The 22,791-nt window shown below is 48.3% G+C and overlaps 1 protein-coding gene across 3 annotated transcripts in view; it reads right to left on the reverse strand.

The window, feature by feature from the left end:
- Positions 1–1,621: 1,621 nt before the first annotated feature.
- LOC310768781 (retroviral integration site protein Fli-1 homolog) overlaps positions 1,622–22,791 on the reverse strand; it is a 32,622-nt gene continuing 11,452 nt past the window's right edge. Inside the window, exons 2-9 of one of the 3 annotated variants that reach the window (XM_083627550.1) lie at positions 16,574–16,779; positions 11,243–11,397; positions 9,898–10,101; positions 8,732–8,818; positions 8,005–8,070; positions 6,030–6,089; positions 4,499–4,546; positions 1,622–3,966 (exon numbers count right to left, since the gene is read on the reverse strand). In XM_083627550.1, the coding sequence (XP_083483676.1) occupies positions 3,452–3,966; positions 4,499–4,546; positions 6,030–6,089; positions 8,005–8,070; positions 8,732–8,818; positions 9,898–10,101; positions 11,243–11,397; positions 16,574–16,779 (1,341 nt within the window). In that variant the 3' untranslated portion in view covers positions 1,622–3,451. Of the gene's footprint in view, positions 3,967–4,498; positions 4,547–6,029; positions 6,090–8,004; positions 8,071–8,731; positions 8,819–9,897; positions 10,102–11,242; positions 11,401–16,573; positions 16,780–22,791 lie in introns of all 3 variants that reach the window. The other 2 variants (XM_083627549.1, XM_083627551.1) reach the window with 2 other exon arrangements.

The following is a 22,791-nucleotide window of genomic DNA, read 5'->3' on the forward strand; positions in this document are numbered from 1 at the left end:
GCGTGTGCCGTAAAGGTGTACTTTGAGTCATATAGGCACTTAAAGGTGGTGGCGAAGGTGAAGTCCGGATGTGACCTAAATTATGCAAGTGGGCGACATTTGCATCTATTTGCCTGTGCTGCAAGCTCTTCTGTCTCTGCCACTGTGGAGCTGGACCCAAGGAGGTTGCTGCTACAACTAAGTGATACTCGAAAGGAGACCCATTGAAATCAACAGTCAGCCGAGTCCATTGATTTCTGCAGGTCGTCTTATGAGAGCACAATTTAGTCGGCTGCAACCTCTTGGGTCTGCCTCCACAAGCGGCAGAAATGGGATAGAGTTTGCAACGCTGGCAAATAAAGGGGAATTCCACCACTTGTCTAATTTAGGTCACACCATCCGGACTTCAGTGTCCCTGTAAGTATATATACCAGTCAGACTACACCTTTAAACCACATGTTGACTTGTAGTAGTGCCTGTTTACAGAGTTTTCAGAGTTCCCTGAAAACTGGCATGAACCACTCTGGGAATTGTAGCTCTGTGAGGGGACGATGCATCTCCTAGAAACACTCAGCACACACCCCACCCCCAGCAGATTGTTGTAGCATCTCCTCTTGTTTATCTGAATTTTTGCCCATATTATTCAAGAGAGATGTTGAGTTTACCTTGCCTCTCCTCCTTGCTCCTGGGAGGCAGTAGCATGAGCCAGAGGCTGAGGTTAGGATTTGTACGACTGCAGCTGGAGGAATCCTATTTTCAACAATCCCATATGTAAAACAACAGCAACACTCTCCCTGCAAGTAGAAACCTAGCATAGCAGGGAACAGCCTGAAACAAAAACTTCCTTTCTGCGCTGGATTTTTTTACTTGCAGGGATCTCTTTCATGGGAGAGCCTTATATAACAAAATGCTTGTTCCACTTTACAGCTTCAAGTGATTTGCTGCATGCTCAGATCACATGCTTATTTACCTCTGATATATATGAACATTATAAACTGAAAGAGATTTAGCAGTCATTCCTGCTTCTCTGGGAATTGCAGCTCTGTGAGGGGAAGCGACCCATCTCCAAGCAACAACATCCTCCCCTAACAACTGTCCTCCAGAGCCCCTGAGATTGCTAAAGTCATTGAAGACCAATATATGTTCCATTCTTAATAGATGGCCTCCACACACTGTTTAGGCAAATTTGCAGTACCCAGAATGAGGCCTGGCATCACCACAAGGCAACTTGGGGCACTTGTTAGAGCACCAGTGATTGTCCGGGATACAAGGGTACCTGCCCTGACCTCACCCTAGTAGTGCCCATTGGCTGGGTCTGCGTTTTCAATTTGCCACGCTGCCCCAAAATAGCATGACTCCAAATCATTGTGGGGATTCTGGAAGGAAACAGAGCAGCTTTTAGTACAGATGAGAAGGCAATAGGTGCTCAAGACTTTGGAAAGAGGTTGGAAAATACTCAAGACTTTGGAAAGAAGTTGGAAAATAGCCCACTCAAGAGCCTCACTCAGCTCAACAAAGTTAAGTCTAACCATCGTGCTTTGAGGTTTGCAATCAGAGAACGGCGAAGACCATTTTGTGAAGGTCACCTGCAGTTTTAAGTGCAGCCCCTCTTGATATACATATACATGTGCTTCTTAACCCCTTGTGTCTCTTAATATTTATTTTAAAACTGCCACACATGCATCTTTAAAAAAAATAGGAATATAAATGTTCTCCCTTTTCCTTACCCACCCACCCACCTGGCAAATTAAAACCATGAACCTTAAGCATTTAAACATTAAAAATAGTTGCAAAAAATGTGGGCTGGCTTAAGGGGGCAAAAGCAGCCCTGGTGATGGCATGAGTGCTAGCCAATAAGTACTTGCTACCTTAATCTCCCCCCCCAACCCCCCACTGCCCAAATACACTGGAAATGCCCAAGTCAGGAGCAAAGGCCCTTTTCAACCATCACCGCCATGCTGGAAAATGCTACTTATATTGTCACACCAGGGTTTGGAGTGGAATTTGATGTTCCAAGAGAAAATGGCACTGCTATTGTTGTGGCTGTACTGTATGTCAGTGTCTCTCCTCCCCCAGCAGCTGCTAGTCTTAACATATAGGCTTGACCTCCTCTGTGGCCCATTGGGGCTGATAGGGCAGAAAGCAGGGAGCCCAACAGTAGGGGGAAGCCAGAACCAACGACTGGCAGTGCTGACTCATTCTAGTTTTGTCTTCTCTGTTAATTTCTACAAGGGTGACTATGGCATATTCACACCCTAGATTTAAAGCATACATTTAAAGCATACATACCGCCATGGCTCCCCACCCTCAAAGAATCTTGGGAACTGTAGTTTGCTCGAGGCGCTAAGAGTTGTTAAAGGTAAAGGTAAAGGGACCCCTGACCATTAGGTCCAGTCGTGGCCGACTCTGGGGTTGCGGCGCTCATCTCACTTTACTGGCCAAGGGAGCCGGCGTACAGCTTCCGGGTCACGTGGCCAGCATGACTAAACCGCTTCTGGCGAACCAGAGCAGCGCATGGAAACGCCGTTTACCTTCCCGTCGGAGCGGTACCTATTTATCTACTTGCACTTTAATGTGCTTTTGAACTGCTAGGTTGGCAGGAGCAGGGACTGAGCAACAGGAGTTCACCCCGTCGCGGGGATTCGAACCGCCGACCTTCTGATCAGCAAGCCTTAGGCTCTGTAGTTTAGACCCCAGCGCCACCCGCGTCCCAAAGAGTTGTTAAGGCAACCCCTATTCCCCTCACAGAACTATAGTTCACAGTTCCCTGGGAAGAGGGGTTGATTGGAAAACCACTCTGGGTACCACTGCCATTAAGGGAGAGTGAGACAGCCACCTTAGGTGGCAGAGGTCGTGTGTGTGTGTTTGTGTGTGAGAGAGAGGTGTGGCAGCAAAGGGCTGGAGGACTAGGCTGCAGGTCCCCTGTGGCCTGTGCTGTTCCCCCACCTTAGCCTGCTCTGCTCAGCTGTGTTTGTAATCAGCAAAACGTCTTAGGCCAGCCATGAAAAGATGCCAAGCAAGTAGCAGCAGCTCAATGTCTCTTGCAACCTCAAGTTCCCTCTGCTGCGGTGCATGCAAATTCGAGGCTCTGTCGTTCACTCGGGAGCTGTGGATGGGGCAGCTGTGGCCCTTTCCCCAAGTTGCCGGACTCCAATTCCCATCATCCCCAGCCTTGGGTCAAGGAAGATGGGAGTTGTAGTCTCAATACCAACAGGAGAGCTGCGGGCTCCCCATCTGTGCTGTAGAAGTTCCAGCCAAGTCCAGCACCTCCTAGTGGCGAAGGAGGAGATCAGATGGGCGTTGCACTAAGTGCCAAAGGAGATGAGAGGGGTGCCCCCTGGTGGCAGAACCCTCATCCACACCACCCAGGATAATTCACAGTCTTGGGGCTCGGCTGCTGTCTGAACAATGAGCTCTGCTGGCTGCCGCAGGAGTCCAAGTAGCTTGAAGGGCCCCAGAGGCATCAAGGGGACTAAAAGAAAGAGCTCAAGTGGCTTCCGGGCTGCCTGGGCACGTTGGGGTTTGGGTAGAGGTTGCCCCCGCTGGAATTCCAGTAGGGGGAGGTGGGCCCAAAGAAGCCCGTGGGGGAGGTGGGCATCTGGGCGGCGTGGCCCAGGCCGAAGCCCACCTTCTGCTGGTGGTAGGGCGGGAGGTAAGGCAGGTCCGTGTGGTGGTACTTGTAGAGGGCAGGTTCGCCTGGCTGCCCTTGCTGGCTCTGGTTGATGCCCTGGAAATCGAACTTGTAGGCGTAGCGCTTGCCGTGCACTTTGGTCATGATGCTCTTGTCGTAATAGTAGCGCAATGCCCGGCTCAGCTTGTCGTAGTTCATGTTGGGCTTGCTCTTGCGCTCGCCCCACCGCCGAGCCACTTCGTCGGGGTCCGTCATCTTGAACTCGCCGTTCGTGCCCTCCCAGGTGATGCAGTTGGCGTTGCTGCTGTCCGACAGCAGCTCCAGGAGGAACTGCCACAGCTGGATCTGACCGCTGCCTGCCGGGGGAGAGAAGGGGCCTGGTTAAGGGTTGGGGTTGGGGGCAAAGGTGGGAGCTCCGAACTGTCTGCGAAGCTGGTCAGCAAGTGGGTTGGGCCAGGTTAAGAGGGCAGGTCTAACGCGGGTGCTGTGGGCCAGGGAACCTGCGGCCCTCTGGATGTTGCTGGACTACAACTCCCATCATCCATGACCACTGGATGATGGGAGCTGTAGTCCAATGACATCCAGAGGGCCGGAGGTTCCCCATCTCTATTGGAGACCAATACTGGGCTTTTGAACATGGCGCATCTTTGCTCCTCGCTCCCATATTCTCCTCTGCCCGAGCTTTTGTCACAGCAAACAGCTTGGCTCGCTAAACGGGTGGGAGCTTTCGGCTCTGCAAGCACCTATTTGCTATCTCCCTGCCCTTTCCCAGCCTTAGAAAGAGATTCAACAGGCGAAGCTTTCTTTTCCCATTATGGCACCTCTGTGCCACGAGCCCGGCTGCACACACCCTCTAACTCCCCAAGAGAAAGAGACGTTTGGACCCACCTGGGTTTGCCAAGCGGCTGCTAGTGGGTCCCAGGACCTGGTATGGATCTGGTGAGAATGAGAAGGGAGTCGTGAGAGGGGCTGGAGTAAGATGCACCTCCCCACCTGCAGCTCTGCCTTGCCGCATCGCCTGGAAAGCCTCACTGCTGTTCTCAGGCGCTTCCCGGCTGAGCTCTGGCTGAGGTGGTACAGCTCTGGGCTGGGCTGTACCACTTCAGACTGCAGGTTGCAGCTCATGTGGCTGAATGCTCCTCCATATAAGTAAATAAAAGTCCCTGCAAATAGAAAACTAGCTTGTCAAGTTCAAGGCTAGGCTGTAGGCACGACATGCTAGTAATCCTTGTGCAGGGAGAGAGGATATGCATTTCTGCATTCAGCAATGTGAGCCCACACCTGAAGCAAGTACAGGTAGGCTTGACCACCTCAGTAACAACTAGACCTCCTTCTGGCCCAACTGCTCCAAGAGCCACTATGTTCTACTCCAAGGATGAGGAACCTGGGGTCCCTCTCCCAAAGTTGCTGGACTACAACTCCCATCATCCCTGAGTATTTGCTATGCTGGTTGGGTCTGATGGGAGTTGAAGTCTGACCACATCTGGAGGGTCACAGGTCCCCATCCCTGGCCTACTAGATGCTATTGCATTGGGAGCCAAGTTCAAATCACCACCGTGGTAGTTTGCCAACATCTCTTCTTAGCAAGGTCTTTGGGAGCTGAGTGGCAAGCAGAAATCCAACCAAGCCAACAATTCTTTCCCCATCACTGTTCTTTCCATACTGAGAAAAGCTTTGTCAGCTGAATTCCTGCTAGCCATATAGCCGTTAAAGGCACAGGAGCCCTGCCATTAAAAAAAGTTGGCTACCCCTCAGCTCAGCTGTGGTCTGATTTGTGATCTTGGAAGCATCTCTGCTCCTCAGTCTTTTTTTCTCCAGCCGCAGAAAAATTGCCACGACCAACCCCACAAGGCTGTTGTGGAGATGAAACATGAGTGGAAAATATATTAGGGGTAAGAAGGAATGTATATTTAAATAAAGGCATGCCATTGAGGCTAGGGTGACCTGTTGAACTCCATGATCTATCTCCTCTGTTTATACAGAAGAGAGATTTTTAGCTAGTGCACATTTTCCCTTCCCTTCAGAACTCTGACATGACAAGTTGCACCTGTCAAAATTCTCCCTTCAACACCGTGGATATGAGTCCTGTTTTGCCCCTTCCACCTACGCAAGCTAAATATATTCATTTGAAAGCATTACAAGAATATGCTTGCCATCCCCACATCACAAAACATGTGGTACTATTACAAAGCATGGTTGCCAACTGACCAGAAAAAGAGGAGCCTAATCTGCTCTTCTGCCTTTAACAGCCTGATCTACAGAAATCAGCAGGTGATCCTTTTGACAGGAGGAGCCCTTGCTGGTTTGCAGGTGATGCTGTTGTTAAAAGCACAGGAACAGAGGCTGATAAAAAAAAAAGGTGGCAGTCCCAAGGCAGGAAGTGGTGCAAACTTCTCCTAGGAAAGGTGAAAAACTGTACCTGGAGCAATGCGTGTTGAATCAGGAGTCCTGCCGACACCCTGGATCTGTGGTGGGGAACCTTGAAGATGGAAAAGCAACAAGGGAAGCATTAAGAGAAAGAAACAAAAGATGTCCATATGCAATTATTGGATTTAACCGGGGCTGAGAACTATTTCCCCTTGGTAAAGGATCCCTGACCATTAGGTCCAGTCGTGGCCGACTCTGGGGTTGCGGCGCTCATCTTGCTTTACTGGCCAAGGGAGCCGCCGTACAGCTTCTGGGTCATGTGGCCAGCATGACTAAGCCGCTTCTGGCGAACCAGAGCAGCACACGGAAACACCGTTTACCTTCCCGCCAGAGCGGTACCTATTTATCTACTTGCACTTTAATGTGCTTTTGAACTGCTAGGTTGGCAGGAGCAGGGACCGAGCAACGGGAGCTCACCCCATCGCAGGGATTTGAACTGCCGACCTTCTGATCGGCAAGTCCTAGGCTCTGTGGTTTAACCCACAGTGCCACGAAGAACAGCATGGCAGGATCAGGCCAAAGGCCCACCTAGACCACCATCCTGTTCCTCACAAGGGTCAACCAGATGCCTATGGACAGTCCGCAAGAGGGGCTTGAGCCCCATGGCTCTGTCCTGCTTTCGTTCCCGGCAGCTGGTGTTCAAGGGCACACTGATCTCAAAAGGGATCCTACAGCCATCAGGACGAGTATCCATCAATGCACTTAAACCTCTATAAATTTGTCTAATCGCCTTGTAAAAGCAATGTAGGTTGGTGGAAGCTTGCTGTGGAAGCAAGGTCCATAGTTTAACATTTTCTCTATGCTCACAGCTGTCCATGGAGGCACAGGTCAATTCTGTGTCCAGGGCAGCTGTCTACCAGCTCCATCTGGTACGCAGGCTGAGACCCTACTGTCTGCAGACTGTGTCTCAACAGAGTAGTGCATGCTCTAGTTATCTCCCGGTTTGACTACTGCAGTGCACTCTACGTGGGGCTACCTTTGAAGATGACCCGGAAACTACAACTAATCCAGAATGCGGCAGCTAGACTGGTGACTGGGAGTGGCCGCTGAGACCTACATTAGCTCCCAGTATGTTTCCAAGCACAATTCAAAGTGTTGGTGCTGACCTTTAAAACCTCAACCCTGTATACCTGAAGGAGCGTCTCCACCCCCATCATTCTACCCAGACACTGAGGTCCAGCTCCAAAGGCCTTCTGGCGGTTCCTTCACTTCGAGAAGTGAGGTTACAGGGAACCAGGCACAGGGCCTTTTTGGTAGTGGCGCCCGCCCTATGGAATGCCCTCCCATCAGATGTCAAGGAAATAAACAACTATCTGACTTTTAGAAGACATCTGAAGGCAGCCCTGTTTAGGGAAGTTTTAAATGTTTGAGCTTTTATTGTGTTTTTAACGCTCTGTTGGGAACCACCCAGAGTGGCTGGGGAAACCCAGCCAGATGGGCAGGGTATAAATAATAAATTATTCTTATTCTTATTATTAAGGGTGCACTTCTTCTCTCGTTCTCCTGAATCTCATACCCTTTAGCTTTGATGAATGACTCTGTGCTCTTGCTCCATGAGAACAAATAATCATGTGTGCACAAGAAAAAGGACATCTGGAGGGGTCCTCTGCCTATCGGGCACCTGTAGCTTTGTCCATCCAGTCCATCCAGACTGAGAACGATTAATTCCTGGCCAAGCAGTTCACAAAGGTTAGGAGAACCGGGAACTGTCAACCCTGCCCGCCCCCGGTCCAGCTAGCTTAGTATTGCCCACACTGGCTGGCAGCAGTTTTCCAGGATTCAGATGACGGGAAGGTCTCTCCCAGCCCTAGCTGGAGATGCCAGGGATGGAACCTGAGACCTTCTGCACTAGAAGCAGATGTTCTGGACCGCTGACCTATGGCCCTTCCCCATATCAACACAACCAGAGCAGAGAGATTAAAATTGTAGCCTTCCCAGCTTTTATTCTGGGAATGACTAACTAGTACCTTTGGAAGTTGTGCTGATGGAGCCGCTGCCCCAGCTGTTGCGCCGTATTTCTTCATATGCAGACTCTGTACCAAGAGAGAGAAAATGGGTCTGAATTAAACAGAGGTGCTATTTCAGGGAGGAAAGACACAGTTCACAGATGATTCAAAGACCACCGTATTGTAAAATGGGAAACAGTGGTGTATTTTGTCCATGTTTGTCATGCTTGCAATACTGCGTAACAACCAAATATATATGCGCTCTCCTCCCCCTCCGTGCAGAGAATGGGAACTGACCAATTAAAGGAAAATCCCTAACACTGCGCCGCTTTCAACAGGAAGCAATTAGTGTCAGAAGCTATAAGGAGGAAGCTTCTAACTAAAGGTGCAGTAGCTCTGAAGAGCCTCAGTGGTGTTTTGCAACTGGAGAGGCTGGAGCTGCAATTCTTTTCTTCTTTTAAAACACAATAGTTTAGATATGGGAAAAGTTGGGAATGAAACACTGAGAAACACCAGCCTGCAGCAGGTTGGCATCAATGATTCTCTGTAAAATGTGAGAGAATGGGGAATATCAATAATGACTACTACGGAAGCTGAGGATTGCTTGATTGGGTCTATAGCCAGACCTCCCTTGACTCTGTGGCTCACTCTCAAGCACCACAACTTTGCTTTCATGTGAGATCTGTGAGATGCAGGCCCTATCCCAGCCCCAGGCCTGATCTTGCCATTACCTTTGCTGGCAACTTACCGGATTTGACTTGGGCCCTCGGGGGTGGTGGGGGCGGGGGCTGCTGAGTAATGACTGGCGCAGGCGGATACGTAAAAGTGGGGCTGCCTGAGTGGAGGAGAGAGAAAGGCAGAAAAGTTATTAGAGGGCAGGAGGGGCTGCGGTGGTCATTGGCCAGCCACAGATTGCGGTTTCGTTTGCTATTATCACAGGGTAATCATAGTTGCAGTAAGAATGAGAGAATACTTTCCAAGCTAGTTCAAGAGCTAAGGCAGGCATAGGCAAACTCGGCCCTCCAGATGTTTTGGGACTACAACTCCCATCATCCCTAGCTAACAGGACCAGGTCAGGGATGATGGGAGTTGTAGTCCCAAAACATCTGGAGGGCCGAGTTTGCCTATGCCTGAGCTAAGGAATCTGCTTCCCACTAGGCCTATCCCTCTAGCCCAGGGTCTCAAATTCCACATTGGATATGTTCTACTTCCATGGTTGCTGGCAGTATAGCCTTGAATATCAGTTGCTAGGAATCATAGATGGGGAGGTAGCTATTATGCTCAGCTCCTACTTTTGAGCTTCCCATAGGTATGTGGTTGGCCACAGTGAGAACAGGATGCTGGCTGGGCTAGAGGGGCTTTTGACATATTCTGATGTCCTTGGTTCTTCTCCATCCCCTGCCAAGAGGCAAGGTTGGGGGACGAAACTAGGACCTTACACATGCTCTGTCACTGTGCCATGGTCTCAGGGAGCAGGGCTAGAAAAGAAAAGAAAAACCTAGATGGCTCAAAAACCTGACTTTGCATAAGGCATGTGTCAAGCGTGATAGGATTCTTCAGACTGCTTCAGACTGGAAGTGGAGGATCTTTCATTTGAATGCGTACCCCTTCTTTGAAACCACCCCACACATAGAAAGTTAGTGTGTCATGGAAGCAGGTTCCCTGAGTGGCTAGTGCTCTACATGCAAGGCGTTTCTGGAGGAAATGCATACTCCTCATGTCCAGCACCGCAATCCTGCCACAGATCTGTCATGCAATTCTCCTGATAGTGTTGCATGGTTCAGATAACCAGCTCCCCATGAGGGAGCATAAAGCAATTTTTAGAAGCGGCTATTGTGCAACACCCCCCTGTTCCACACGCAGCCTCTATCTGAAAACTGAGTTTTGCCACCCCGAGCCTGTCAATGGCCTTACTCTGGCGCAGGTAATTGAGGTGAGACAGCAACACGTCGGCATTGTATGGTGTAGTGAGCCGCAGGAAACCTTCCTTGCCAAGTTTGCACAGCTCCTTGCCATCCACATGCTGGAAGAGGCCGGTTTCAACATCGATGAGGTCGTACTCCTTCACTGCCCAGTCAAGCCACTGGCGGACATGTTCGTGGGTCCACACGCCAGGGTCTGTTGGAGAGATACAGGTGTCTAGGTACAATGTTGGCTCCAGATTTTGGATGTTCCTTGGGCAGAAAACCCTCTGCAGGACCCTGGGAACTGTAGTTCACACCTCACAGAGCTAATTCCCAGCACACTTCGCAAACTCCAGTTCCCAGGATACTTTGGGGTGATATGATAGTGAGGCTACCTCTGAGTACGCACCATACATCAAAGGCGCATGCTTTAAAATATCCTGGCAACTGTAATTTACTAGTCAGTGCTACAATTCCTGGCACCCTTAACAAACTACAGTTCCCAGCATACTTTGAGGGGAGAGTCATGTGCTTTAAATGCACGGTGCAACCCATATCGGAAATGGCGATTTCTGGGGGGAAATCTCTCTAAAACCTCATTTCTTCGCGATTTTGCAAAACAGAATCAACAACTTTTCTGTCTGGATTTTCTCTTTCTGAATTATGGAAACCCTACCATAATCGGTTCTGCGGGGTGCTCTTATGCTTGGTGAAATGGTTCGCATAAAACATGTCCTGGAATTTCTTAACATTACACCATCCATAGGCCTTTCTTGACCTATTTTGAAGTTTAGAGCTCAGACCGGGAATATGTAAGATGACTGTGCCTCTGAGCATGTGATGTGTGATTTCCTGTCACTTCTAATTGAGCAGTCATCCACCACTGCCACCCCTTACTTTCTAGTGTAGTCCTGGTTTTACACAAAAGCTCAGGAGTTCTAGAAGCAGCTGAAAGGATATATGTTTCTAGTGGGCTTTTCTCATGCTTTACATGTGTTAAGAGTTTGTTGTAATGAAGTGATTTGGTCACCATCCCTTGTGTCAAGAGTACAGCATACAAATGGGATTTGGTAGTCGCCCACAGCGGGTGGAATAACAGCATGGAAAACCAGCCATTACTGGAAGAAAAGGCTGTTCCCCAATACAAGAAGCCAGCAGGGGTATTCACACATTACATTCAACAAGTGTACAGTCTGTGCATACAAAAGCTCAGATGTAGAAACCAACAAGCACACAATAGTTCACACACACCCTTGTACATGTGTAGAGAGAGCTTGTACCTGGGTTCAGCATAGCGTGTGAACCAGAAGTCAGGGAGAAGGGCAGGGAGATGCCAAAAAGCCCCATATACTGACCTGCTGGGACAATGACCCTCTTCTCCTCGCTGGGGGGGTTAACAGGTGGGCTGCTGCGCTGGTTGTTGTATCCACCTGGATAGGATACCTGGGACGGGTCAACTGTTCCCCCTGATTTGCCCCTCCGTGTCACACTGCAGTCCACGGGCGATTGCCTGCTGGCGGAGAAGAGAGGGAGAGGGGGCTTTGTTGGACGACGTGCTCACTGAGGTCTGGGAACTTGCCACGACTGAACGGCACTCTCCCGGCATTTCGCAGATGACGATGTAGCAAAAATCAACATTTGAGGCTCTGGTTATCTCCCGCTTGGACTACTGCAATGTGCAATGCTGCAATTCGCTCTATGTGGGGATACCTTTGAAGGTGCCCCGGAAACTACAACTAATACAGAATGCGGCAGCTAGACTGGTGACTGGGAGCAGCCGCCGAGACCACATAACACTGGTCTTGAAAGACCTACATTGGCTCCCAGTACGTTTCCAAGCACAATTCAAAGTGTTGGTGTTGACCTTGAAAGCCCTAAACGGCTTCGGCCAAGTATACCTGAAGGAGCGTCTCGACCCCCATTGTTCTGCCCGGACGCTGAGGTCCAGCGCCAAGGGCCTTCTGGCGGTTCCCTCATTGCGAGAAGCAAAGCTACAGGGAACCAGGCAGAGGGCCTTCTCGGTACTGGCACTCGCCCTGTGGAACGCCCTCCCACCAGATGTCAAAGAGAACAACTACCAGACTTTTAGAAGACATCTGAAGGCAGCCCTGTTTAGCGAATCTTTTAATGTTTGATGCATTACGGTATTTTAATATTTTGTTGGAAGCCGCACAGAGTGGCTGGGGAAGCCCAGCCAGATGGGCGGGGTATAAATAATAAATTATTATTATTATTATTATTATGAAGGAAATCTCCACACAGTGGTGATAAAACAAAGAGTGTTTATTGCTAGCAATAATGGCTCAGTGGGATCACTCTCCAAAAGCTGAGCAAAGCCCCGAGAAGGTGGGGCCTTCTTAATATACATAGGTAAAGGTAAAGGGGCCCCTGACCATTAGGTCCAGTCATGACCGACTTTGGGGTTGCGGCACTCATCTCGCTTTATTGGCCGAGGGAGCCGGCGTACAGCTTCCGGGTCATGTGGCCAACATGACTAAGCTGCTTCTGGCGAACCAGAGAAGCGCACGGAAACGCTGTTTACCTTCTCGCCGGAGCGGTACCTATTTATCTACTTGCACTTTGACGTGCTTTCGAACTGCTAGGTTGGCAGGAGCAGGGACCGAACAATGGGAGCTCATCCTGTCATGGGGATTCGAACCGCCGGCAAGTCCTAGGCTCTGTGGTTTAACCCACAGTGCCACCCGCGTCCCCTTAATATACATGGCTGTTATCTATTAAAGCAATACATATGCATAAACTTCCTCCAATCTAAAGTTACAACACAATACGAATTATACCATGTATGGTCTTTCCTTCATTACATATTCATTAGGCAAGGAAACAAAGGACTCTCTCTCTAAGCAGCCCCCCCCCCCCACTGCACGTGGTCTCTTTGCATTCCTTTCTACCTGAGGGGGTTAGGACATTTGAGCAGAGCACATCTCCTTGTCAAATGTAGACACTTGGGAATGTTGTTTACAACCTTGGGACTAAAGCTGCTCCTAGCACAAGATAAGGCACAAGGCCTCTAGCCTGGCTAGTTAGCTGAGCTTATGGGTCTCTATGTGCATCAATGACAGAGGCAGAAACCGTTCTGGACTCTGCGACCATCCTCTGAAGCCCTTCTTTTTTTTTTTATTTAAAGATATTTATTGAAGTTTTCAAAAAATAGAGAAAAAACAAAAGAGAAAGAAAAAAAACACACATAGAATTTACATTCCTTACTTTCAATAACATATTTCCCTGACTTCCCCACACCTCCCCTTCTTGTATTCCAGTTCCAATTTTTAGTTCAGCAAGTTCTTATCCCCAAATTTTACCTTATTATATTTAATTCATTTTAATTAACCAATTTTAACATAAACCTCAGTCTTTATACATCAGTACTTATTCTTAAAATCTTTTTCTAAGGTCGACCCCAATTCCCTTCCACGAATTCCCCATTTTTATATAAGTAGCAAAACAGAATAAAAAGAAACAAAGTATAATTGTACACCCTTTGGATTCCCAAAGCCCCACTCCCCGCCTTTCCCTGTTTCGAACCCCAACAAATGTCCATCAGTCTATCTGCTGTCAGCCTGGTGACCTCACGTCCGAGGCTCTTAATTCTCTCTCAATTCCTCTCTGCCGGTTTTTTTGATAGTCCTTTGTATTGGACACCAAATCTCGGAGAAGCTCTGTCCCAATAAGGTCCATGTTTCTTCCAGCCAGACCTCCATATTTAAAAGTGTAGCCCAAATCTTGTTTCTTACTTCTTTTAAGTCCAAATGTCCCAAAAACTCCAGCTTCCACTTTAGTCAAGTTTGTAATCCATAGGTCTTCAGATCTCCACATGAGGAGATCTCTCCATTCTTCATTCTTCAATTCAAACCAGATTTTCATCATCCCGTTCTTATTTTCCTTTATATCCATCTTAACAGGCCTCTGGCTCTCCTTAATCATCTGCGGCATTGTAGCTCCTCCTTCCTTTCCCTCCAAATCATCATATAACTCTCTCCCCACTTTCTCAAATTTCTCAGATTTCTTTTCTTGTTCAGCTGCAGAGATTTTTAGTTCAGCTACAAAAACTTTTTGTTCAAATGCAAAGACTTGAGTCAAGTCCCTTCCAGATTCAGTAGTTTATTTACTGTTTCATTCAATGTTGTGACATTTGTAGCCAAAACATTACTTTGTTCTTGTAACTTTCCCAAGAGAAAGAAAACCCTCTCCAGTTCAGTCAGTATTTTTCCACTTGCAGCCATTCTTGTAATGTCCCAGAACCCCCTCTAGAGGAGTTCTGGTTACTTAGTATTCCTTCCAGTTCCAACCCAAAAGTCAAATTAGCTTTTTCTTCTTTGTTTTCAACAATTTATTACCAGATTGTAACAAATATAACCAGCAAAGACAACAGAAACAAAGTTCTCTTTCCCCCCCCCCAGCTTTGACAGCTAGTTTGACAGCTGTCAAAATCTTCTATGTCTCTTCAACAGGCTCTCTCACGGATCGCTCCCGGGTCCTGGGGGGGGGGGTGACAGTTCCGCTCTCAAAGTTAACTCTTATCCTCCAGCAAAATCGCTTATACTGCCAAAACGTGAAATTAATTACTTTTATCCAGTAAAGAAGAAGGTGTTATCTCAACCTTAGTTATCTAGTCCTTGCTTTAAGATGTTTACAAGGCGGGGAGACGGACTTCCTTTTTGCGCCTTCCCCGATCGTGCCTAATCCAAAAGAAAAAATTTCCCTCTTATAAGTCCAATTTCCGTATTACTCACGGGTTGTTACTTTTAGTCCAAATGTTCAAAGGAAGAAGTCAGCGCTCTCCGACCATGGCATGCGGCTTCACTCCGTAGGGGAAGCAGTCGACTCTCAGCACCGCGCCGCTCCCCGTCCCCCGTTCCGAAGCCTTTAAAAAGGCTCCTTCGCGGGTCGGGGGGGCGCAAATGGTGCCCGCCGAGTCAGCAGGTCCACAGGCTTCAGCGCCTGTGGTTTCTGAGGGTCCCCGCGTCGCCGCCGCGGCAGGACCCGTCCCCTACTGAGCCGATTCCCTCCGGAACTCGGAGGGAATCCGCCATTAGGTGATGGCGCTAACCCGGAAGTCCCTCTGAGGCCCTTCTTCATGTGCTGCCTCCTCCTCCTGAGCGTGGAAGCACAAGAACAGGCTTTTTCTGTGGTGGGCTGTGGCGTCTTGGGTCAACATCCATTAAAAGCACTATGATACCACTTCAAAAAGCGGCGACTTCACCCCCAGAGAATTCTGGGAGCTGTAGTTTGTCTAGTAGCTGCTGAGACTTGTTAGGAGTCTCCTGTCCCCCTCACAGAGCTGCGATTCCCAGCATTCCTTGCGAAGAGGGGTGGTGGTTAAGCCACTCTGGGAATTGTAGCTGCGTCCCTCCCTCGAGTTCACCTTCCTTTTGAGCAGGGCTTGAGCTGAGGTTTAGCCTCCTTTAGAAAGAAGTTGGGAAGCCCTGAACTACGCTAACCTCTTTTGCACCAGATGCCCGTTGGTTGATGCAAATTCGCCTAATATAAACTGCTTGGCTGAAGGGGAAGTGAGTTGTTTCCTGTGGGTTTGAGAGCAGCCACAAGCTCCAGGGGAAGATACGTCCTGCAGCCAGTAAAAATGGTCTGAAAGGCCCAGGCGCTGCAGCAGGGTAGGGAATCACCCCATCCTCACTGGAGCATGGTCCATTAAGAAGAATATTTATAGGTATTCTTTGCATTTGTATTTCACCTCAAGGTGTTCAGAGTGGCATGTACCCTGGCTCCCTGGCCTCCTCATTTAATCCCAACAATGCTGTGAGGTAGGTTCGGCTGAGAGACAGGGCGATGGTTGAGTGGGAATTTGAACCCTGGTCTCCCAGGTGCTGGTTAGATCTGCCTATCGCTGGCCTCACTGCCGCCCACTCTGCCTGTCCCAATGGGCACCAGCCACCAATGGCCTGCCCTGCCTCTGTGCATCAGATTTTTGCAACAGCAGGGCAAACAAGCTTCAGAAGGGTTGCCAACTGACCAGGAATAAGAATGATAATAAAAGCCTGGTTTGCTCTTTGCGCTTTAAACAGCAGCCTGGTTTGAAAGAAACGGGCAGGCAATATGGAGGTAAAAGGATCGCCTCTCAGCGCCTGCTCTTTATGTCCCTGTAAGCAATCTCTTCTTAAAGGCACAGCAGCAAGTTCTGAGCAAAATAGAAAGAAAAAGCAGCCTCTTCAGATAGAAAGAATGCGGAGATCTGGGTTAGGCGAGCTGTAGAGGCAGGGAATGCTAGGCTGCATACACAACACACATTTAAAGCGCCTCCAAAGAATCCTGGAAACTCACAGAGCTACAATTCCCAGCACCCTTAACAAACTACAACTCCCAGGATTCTTTTTGGGGGAGCATGCTTTGACTGGATGGCGTGTATGCAGTCCCTGTCAGTTGCGTATATGTTTTCTTGATCAAATACGTCAGCCAGTTTTCTCTTATCTCCCCCATGTTCTGTTTTCACTAGGTGCAAGCCCATTTAGACTATCATTCCCCACCCAGCAAGAAGCTGGTCAAGTTCCCTTTCAATAGCAGTACTAAGCTGGGCGAAACCAATAGCCAAGGTTCCTGGGCCTTGAGCACCCACATGATTACAAGAAATTTAACCCTTCAAGCTTCCTCCCATGATGGCTGCTGGGAGGAAGGGAGATTTCTGCTAGCCAGCTCAAAGAAGTGCCACTGACCTGCTGGAGCAGTTGACCTGCTCATTCTCCTGCTTCACCACATGGCCTCTGCTGTTGGCCTGGGCTTGCCACTGGGGCTCCTCCAGACCGATGCCCTCCTTGCCACCGTAGTTGTCCACCGAAGGCAGCTCTGTCTTCAGGAGATGCGGGGTGCCAAAGGATGGGTCGAATATGGACTGGTCCTCGCTTACGACTGACAGCGCCTCCTGCAAGCGTGGGGGGGGGGGGAAGTGTACAAGCAAAGGATCAGGGTTTGGGAATCAGAGAAGAGGAACTTGCGAGCTCCAGCTCCCATCAGCCCCAGTCAGCAGGGCCACTGGTCAAGGAAGATGGCAGCTGTAGCTCAGCAACATCTGAAAGGGCCAAAGGTTCCCCAGTCCATGCAAAATGTCTGCTGGAGCACATGGGAGAACTCTGAGCTCCTTACAAGAATGGGGGAATGATTAATAATAACAATACTTATTATTATTATTATTCATAGTTCCCCAAACTCATGGCAGTGTACAGTACAACAATAAAACAATCAAAGAAGCCAACCTAAACAGAACCATCAGAAAACAAGGATGAGAGAGAGACACACACATATTTGGAACTCTAAAGAAAACAAACCTATTAGGGTAAATTGGCTTTAAAAGCCTGAGTAGATGAAAGAGTTTTTAACAACACGCTTGAAGTTAAAACAATGCAATGACTGGGCCAAGCCTCTCTCATGAGACTGATCTCCGCAGTAATGCTGCCACTTCCAGTAATGTTAGGTTTCCAAAGAATTTGCCATCCCTCCCCTTTTCTGGGAATGAAAGAATGTCGGTGCCAGAGGCAGAAAAATCTAAACCCTATTGGTTAAAAGAAAGGACAATAATAAGCTAAGAAGGATGAACAAGTTCGGGGCTCCCCAAAAGTACTGCAGGATTTGCAGCGGGGAGGACAAGGTTCCTGCCTCAGGAATTTCAGCAGGTATTGAAATCCTTTCTACATGACGGTTCAAGGCAAAGGAGCCCTGTTTTCTTTTGCATTTGGCCACCCCAATTTGCAGCCTGAGCTGAGTCGCTTTACCCTGCCAAACAGTAGGGCTGGTCCCAGAAGGAATGGAAACTGAGTACAGAGAGAGCTGGGATTATGCAGGACTGAAACCAAAACACCAGGCACTTCTGTCTCTCAAGTCCCAATGGCTTCTCATCAGGGCTTTGAAAAGCAGATATAAAGTCACTTGAGACCTGTAGTAGCAGGGGAGACTCAATATGTTTTGCTTCCTGGGCGAACATAGGAAATGCCTGATCCTGAGTCAGACCAGTGGTCCATCTAGCTCAGAATTGCCTACACGGCCAGCAGCTCTGCAGGATTTCAGACTGGGGTTATTCCCAGCCCTACCTGGGTACACCGGGGATTGAGCCTGGGACCTTTTGCAAAGCAGATGCTCTAACTATGGCCCAGGTTGGTGGGGCTCCCTCCATGTATGCTGTTAGGGGAAATAGCTGTGCAAATATGTGTGCATTGGGAGAAACTTGCACTAATCATCTGCTTGCATTTTTTCCCCAAGAAGAGATTTGGAAACTCATATTGAAATGTGGCAAAACGAACCTAAACCAGGGAAGATAAGAAAGTGCAGTTGACAAATTGATTCAACCCTAGTGCAGAGGGCAGGTTGTGTGCACCAGAGAGCTTGGTCCTCCAGAACTTTGCTGCCCACCGCTCCCATATCTGCCGCCTTACCCTGCCTAACGATTGGGTCGGCTCCGTACGGCGGGTTCTGGTTTGAAAAACGCAACAGGTGGGGAAGTCGACGGCTGAGCTTTCCCAGGACTGCACAGAGAGGTTTCCACAAATCCCGGCCCTATCTCGACAATGGAATTCCCGGGCGATGACGCACCCCCAGCTCAGGAAACCAAGGGAGGAGGTTGCTCGCAATCAGCGCTGGAGCTCTTAAGTCCAGTCACGAAAGTAAACCAGCTCCCTAGGGGTTCCTGAGTCTAAACAGCCCGTGTGGTTCAATGGACAGAGCAATCATAGAATTGGAAGGGACCCCCAAGGCAGTGGTGTAGCAAGGTCAGGTGGTACCCGGTGTGGAAAATTTCTTGTCACACCCCCCCCATGCACACATTGACTTTTTTATTTTATTTTTGCCTGCAAAAATGGTTTGATTTTATTTCATATTTTGGGGGGGAGCTAGAGTTGTTGAGCTTTTTTTGCAGAGATCGCATGCCTTGCAACAAGGAGTCTGCCTGCCGCCCTACAGCTGAGGGGGAAGCTGGCAGCGGGAAGCCAGTGCACGCCAAAGCCACAGAGTCTCTCACAGACATTGAGGGCCACACAGCATTTTGTCACCCCCCTCGGAGGTGACACAAGGGGAGGACCGCACCCACCTTGCTCTGCCCCTGCCCCAAGGACCATCTCTTCCAACCCCCTGCAATGCAGGAATCTCAACTATGACAGATGGCCATCCCACAACATAACGATTATCCGATCCTACATAAATAGACCCTGTCATGTGCAAGAGAACAAGGAGGTAAAATTCCGGCAGGTGTGACTTCAAGCTTCAGGATGGGGGGTAGTGTCTTTGAATGCTCTCCCATGCAAAAAAAAGGAAAAGGAAAACCAATAACTCCTGCCTGCTGTTGGGGAAAACAGGAGGTGGGGAGCACATTGAGGAGAAAGGTTTGAGCTCAGCTATCTTCCTGCTATGCTAAACCTCTACTTGCAGGGAGATTTTAAAAAGCCAAAACTAAAAGAATGGGAACATTGACATACGCCATTCCCCTCCTGCAGAATAGTACAGGCCAGGCCTCATAGGCTCAAAATTTGTCTTGCAGGAGAGTTTGCATGAGGCGCCTGTTTCCCAACACCCAGTGCCAGGGTGCTGCTGCGCGTTCCTTCATGCACCAAAAGCAGAAGTCTTTGGGGGTGCTGAGCAGACATTTCTGCAGGCACCACTGGTGGGGAGATGGTATCATCCAATGCAGGGGGAAGAGAGCTGTGTGGTTTGCTTCTCTCCCGGCTCCTTCAGCAAACACATGCTTGCTGCCTCAAGCCCACAGAGCAAAGCTGCTGAGGGCTGGCAGATAAAATCACTTATACTAAAGGGGGGGGGGGAGATGCTGCAACAAAATATTGCAGTGTATAAAGCTCCTCTTCAGCGTTCTAGCCAGCCAACCAGGTGGCCAGGCCTTTCTACAGCACACTCCATTCTGTTACCAATAGTCAGGTAGCATTTCATGCCCACTGAACTTGCTCAGTTCTCCATCGGTAGAGCATGCGGGTTCAAGTCCCACACTGGACAAAAGATTCCTACATTGCAAGAGGTTGGACTAGATGACCCTTCCAACTCTGCAATTCTATGATTATATGGTACAATTTAGTCATTCAAAATGTGAAATAACACTGCATTGAAACTGAGCCTCAAAACCACTGTTTCTAGTTGTTTTTTAATTTGGTTAAAACTTGGGTTAATAAGGAATCCTGGTTCATATTAATCATGGGTAACAAAGCTCCTACTACTAACATGCAGTGCTGGAGCTGAAATGTCCGCCTTTATACACAAGGTGTATAACGTTTTTGTTTTCTTTTTGTTTTTAAATTGCTTTTGTTTTTTATCTATGCCATTTTAAATTGTGATCGATATTAATGCTGCATTCTTAGTTTTAGATTTTATGATTTATGTGGAAATTGTTTTCCATTTGGTTGGGTATGTTTTGATGTGTTTTATTTATTGTTTATGACTTTTGTTGTGTTGGTCACTGTGTAGATCTTGTCATGTTGTCAGCCGCCTTGAGTATTGTTTTAACTAGGGAAAGGCGGCATACAAATAAAACGATGATGATGATGATGATTCTGTGATCCCCTCATATGATAGAGGAATCGTTGGGCTACTAGGGTGACAGGCCTCATTCTCAGGAAGATGAGAAGCCCGCGCCGGACCTCCTGTACCATGCTAAATGGCCGGTAAGGCCATTTCATCATCCCCAGCTTGAAGTCACAATCAAAGTGAATCTGTGAAGGAAACACAGGTTGCCTACCAACTCACAGCATCCTTAACAAACTAGAGTTCCTTGGATTCTTTGGGGGAAGATAGTTTGAAGTGCTGTGATACTGCTCTACGTTCTGTTCCTACGAAATGAAAATTGTAATACAATAAAACGCAATTCAAGAAATAAAAGAAGCAATAAAGAGACAATTTAAAATTGTACTGCATCTAGCACGGCATATTACAATTGCTGCAGCAGGCAGAAAAATTATTAAACCCATGGGAGCAAACCCCGCCCCCCACACTCCAGCAAAGAAACAGACAGCCAAACGAGGACTGACAGTCCTTCACAATGATGATAATAATAATAGTATTAAAAATAATGATATTGTCGTATTATTTCTACCCCGCCCATCTGCCTGGGTTGCCCCAGCAACTCTGGGCAGCTTTCAATATAATAAAAACATAGCAAAACATCAAACATTAAAAACTTCCCAGTACAGGGCTGCCTAAGGAATGACCAGTGTCTCTTGGAAAAGAAACACAGAAAATCAGTAGCCTGTTAACTCTAGATGGGTCAGAATATTTCTCTTGGCGTTTCTCTCAGATCTTTCTCCTCTCACGTTTGGGGAAAGGAGGGGAGTCCTTGAGCAGACAATTCAGTAAAACAACTTTAACGTTTTCACACAGAAATTCCCATCGATATGGGCAGAGAATTTCGGACAAGGAGACTATAAGAATACTTAGATGAGAATGAGGCAGAGGTTTTGAACAGTTTTGGGGAAGTCCAGCAAGAGGTATATAACAGTGAGGAACAGAAAGCAAAAGGTGTTCACTGAGCATTAACTATGTAGGGTTGCTATACGTCTGGAATTTCCTGGACACAGCCAGAAGACTGCAGTCAGAAGCGGTGTCTGGGCGGAAATCGCTAAAATGTTTAGGAAAACCTGGACATATGTCAACCCATGTTGGCAGTGTCGTTTTTGGCAATTTCCCTTTAAAATAGCTCAAAAACTATATTATCGTTTGTCTTTTTGCCAACAAAGCTCAACAACTTTGCCAAAAAAAGTTTAACAACTTTTGTATCCGGATTTTCACTTTTTGAAATATTGCAATCCCAATATACTAGGACTGCTACTATTATTGTTGTTTTTATTATTACTACACAGTGTCAAAGAATTCAAAATTAGGCTGCTATAATTCTTATCTGAAGCCATATTACACAACTTCTGAAATAATTATACTGGCTGCCTATTTACTTCTGAGTCCAGTGCGAGATGCTGGCACCTACCTTTCAAGCCCTAAACAGCTTAGCAGAGAAGTACCTAAAGAAAACACTTCCTCCTGTCTCCACCTGCTTGTGCATTAAAGATTTGTAGATGAGACTCTTAGGTTATACTGATTCAAACACTGGTCGTGCTTGCGCAGTATTGTCTAACACAGCCTGGCAGCAGTTCTCCGGGGTTCCAGACAAGGGTCTTTCTCCCAGCCTTAAGGGGAGATGTGGGGATTGAATCTGGGACCTCCTGCATGCCCAAAAGATGCTCTACCACTCACCCTGTCTGGCTCCTCCTCCTCCTGAGTCTCAGTGTTGCCTTTGTATAACTCAGGAGGGAGGAGATGGGGTCAAAGCTAGAAGTCCTTTGCTCTGGCTCCAAGTAGCGCTGGGGCTCACTGCCTTCTGCCCCATCAGTTGCAATGGGCACCAGCCACCGCAGCACGGGGGCCAAAGACCTCTCCTCTTGTTGCCCCCCCCCCCAGTGACCAGCATTCAGGGGGATGCTGTCCTGCACAAACTGGGAGCATGAACAAAGAGATGGGCACAAGGAGAAGGCTGCTGCACCTTCAATTAAGTGACTAGCAGAGGGGATTTTAGCAGGTGTCGTGCAAACTATACCTGCTGGAATTTCTTTTCTGTGCAATTAATTAAATGGGGAGGAACCTGCCCTCATTGGTCACCCAATGCAACCCTTCGCAGCACATCCTGCGGCTGTGAAATTGAGTTGTGGTGGGCCAGCTGCCATTCAGAGAAGTTTGGCTACTATTACTGACTGACACTGTCCTTCAGGAGCCCCCGGTAAGCTTCTGCAGATCCCTAGGGGCCCCCAGGACACAGATTGAAAGCTAGGGTTCCGGGGAAAGAAACCAGCAGCTCCTCCAAACTAGGGATGATTTGGAAATTTTCCCCATCCCAATTTATTCCTGGGTTTTGGGAGTTCCAAACTGCCTGTTTTGTTGTTCTCAAATGCCTTCAACGATT

Source organism: Podarcis filfolensis (genome assembly GCF_964270895.1).
Source record: "Podarcis filfolensis genome assembly, chromosome: 8".
Taxonomy (NCBI): domain Eukaryota; kingdom Metazoa; phylum Chordata; class Lepidosauria; order Squamata; family Lacertidae; genus Podarcis; species Podarcis filfolensis.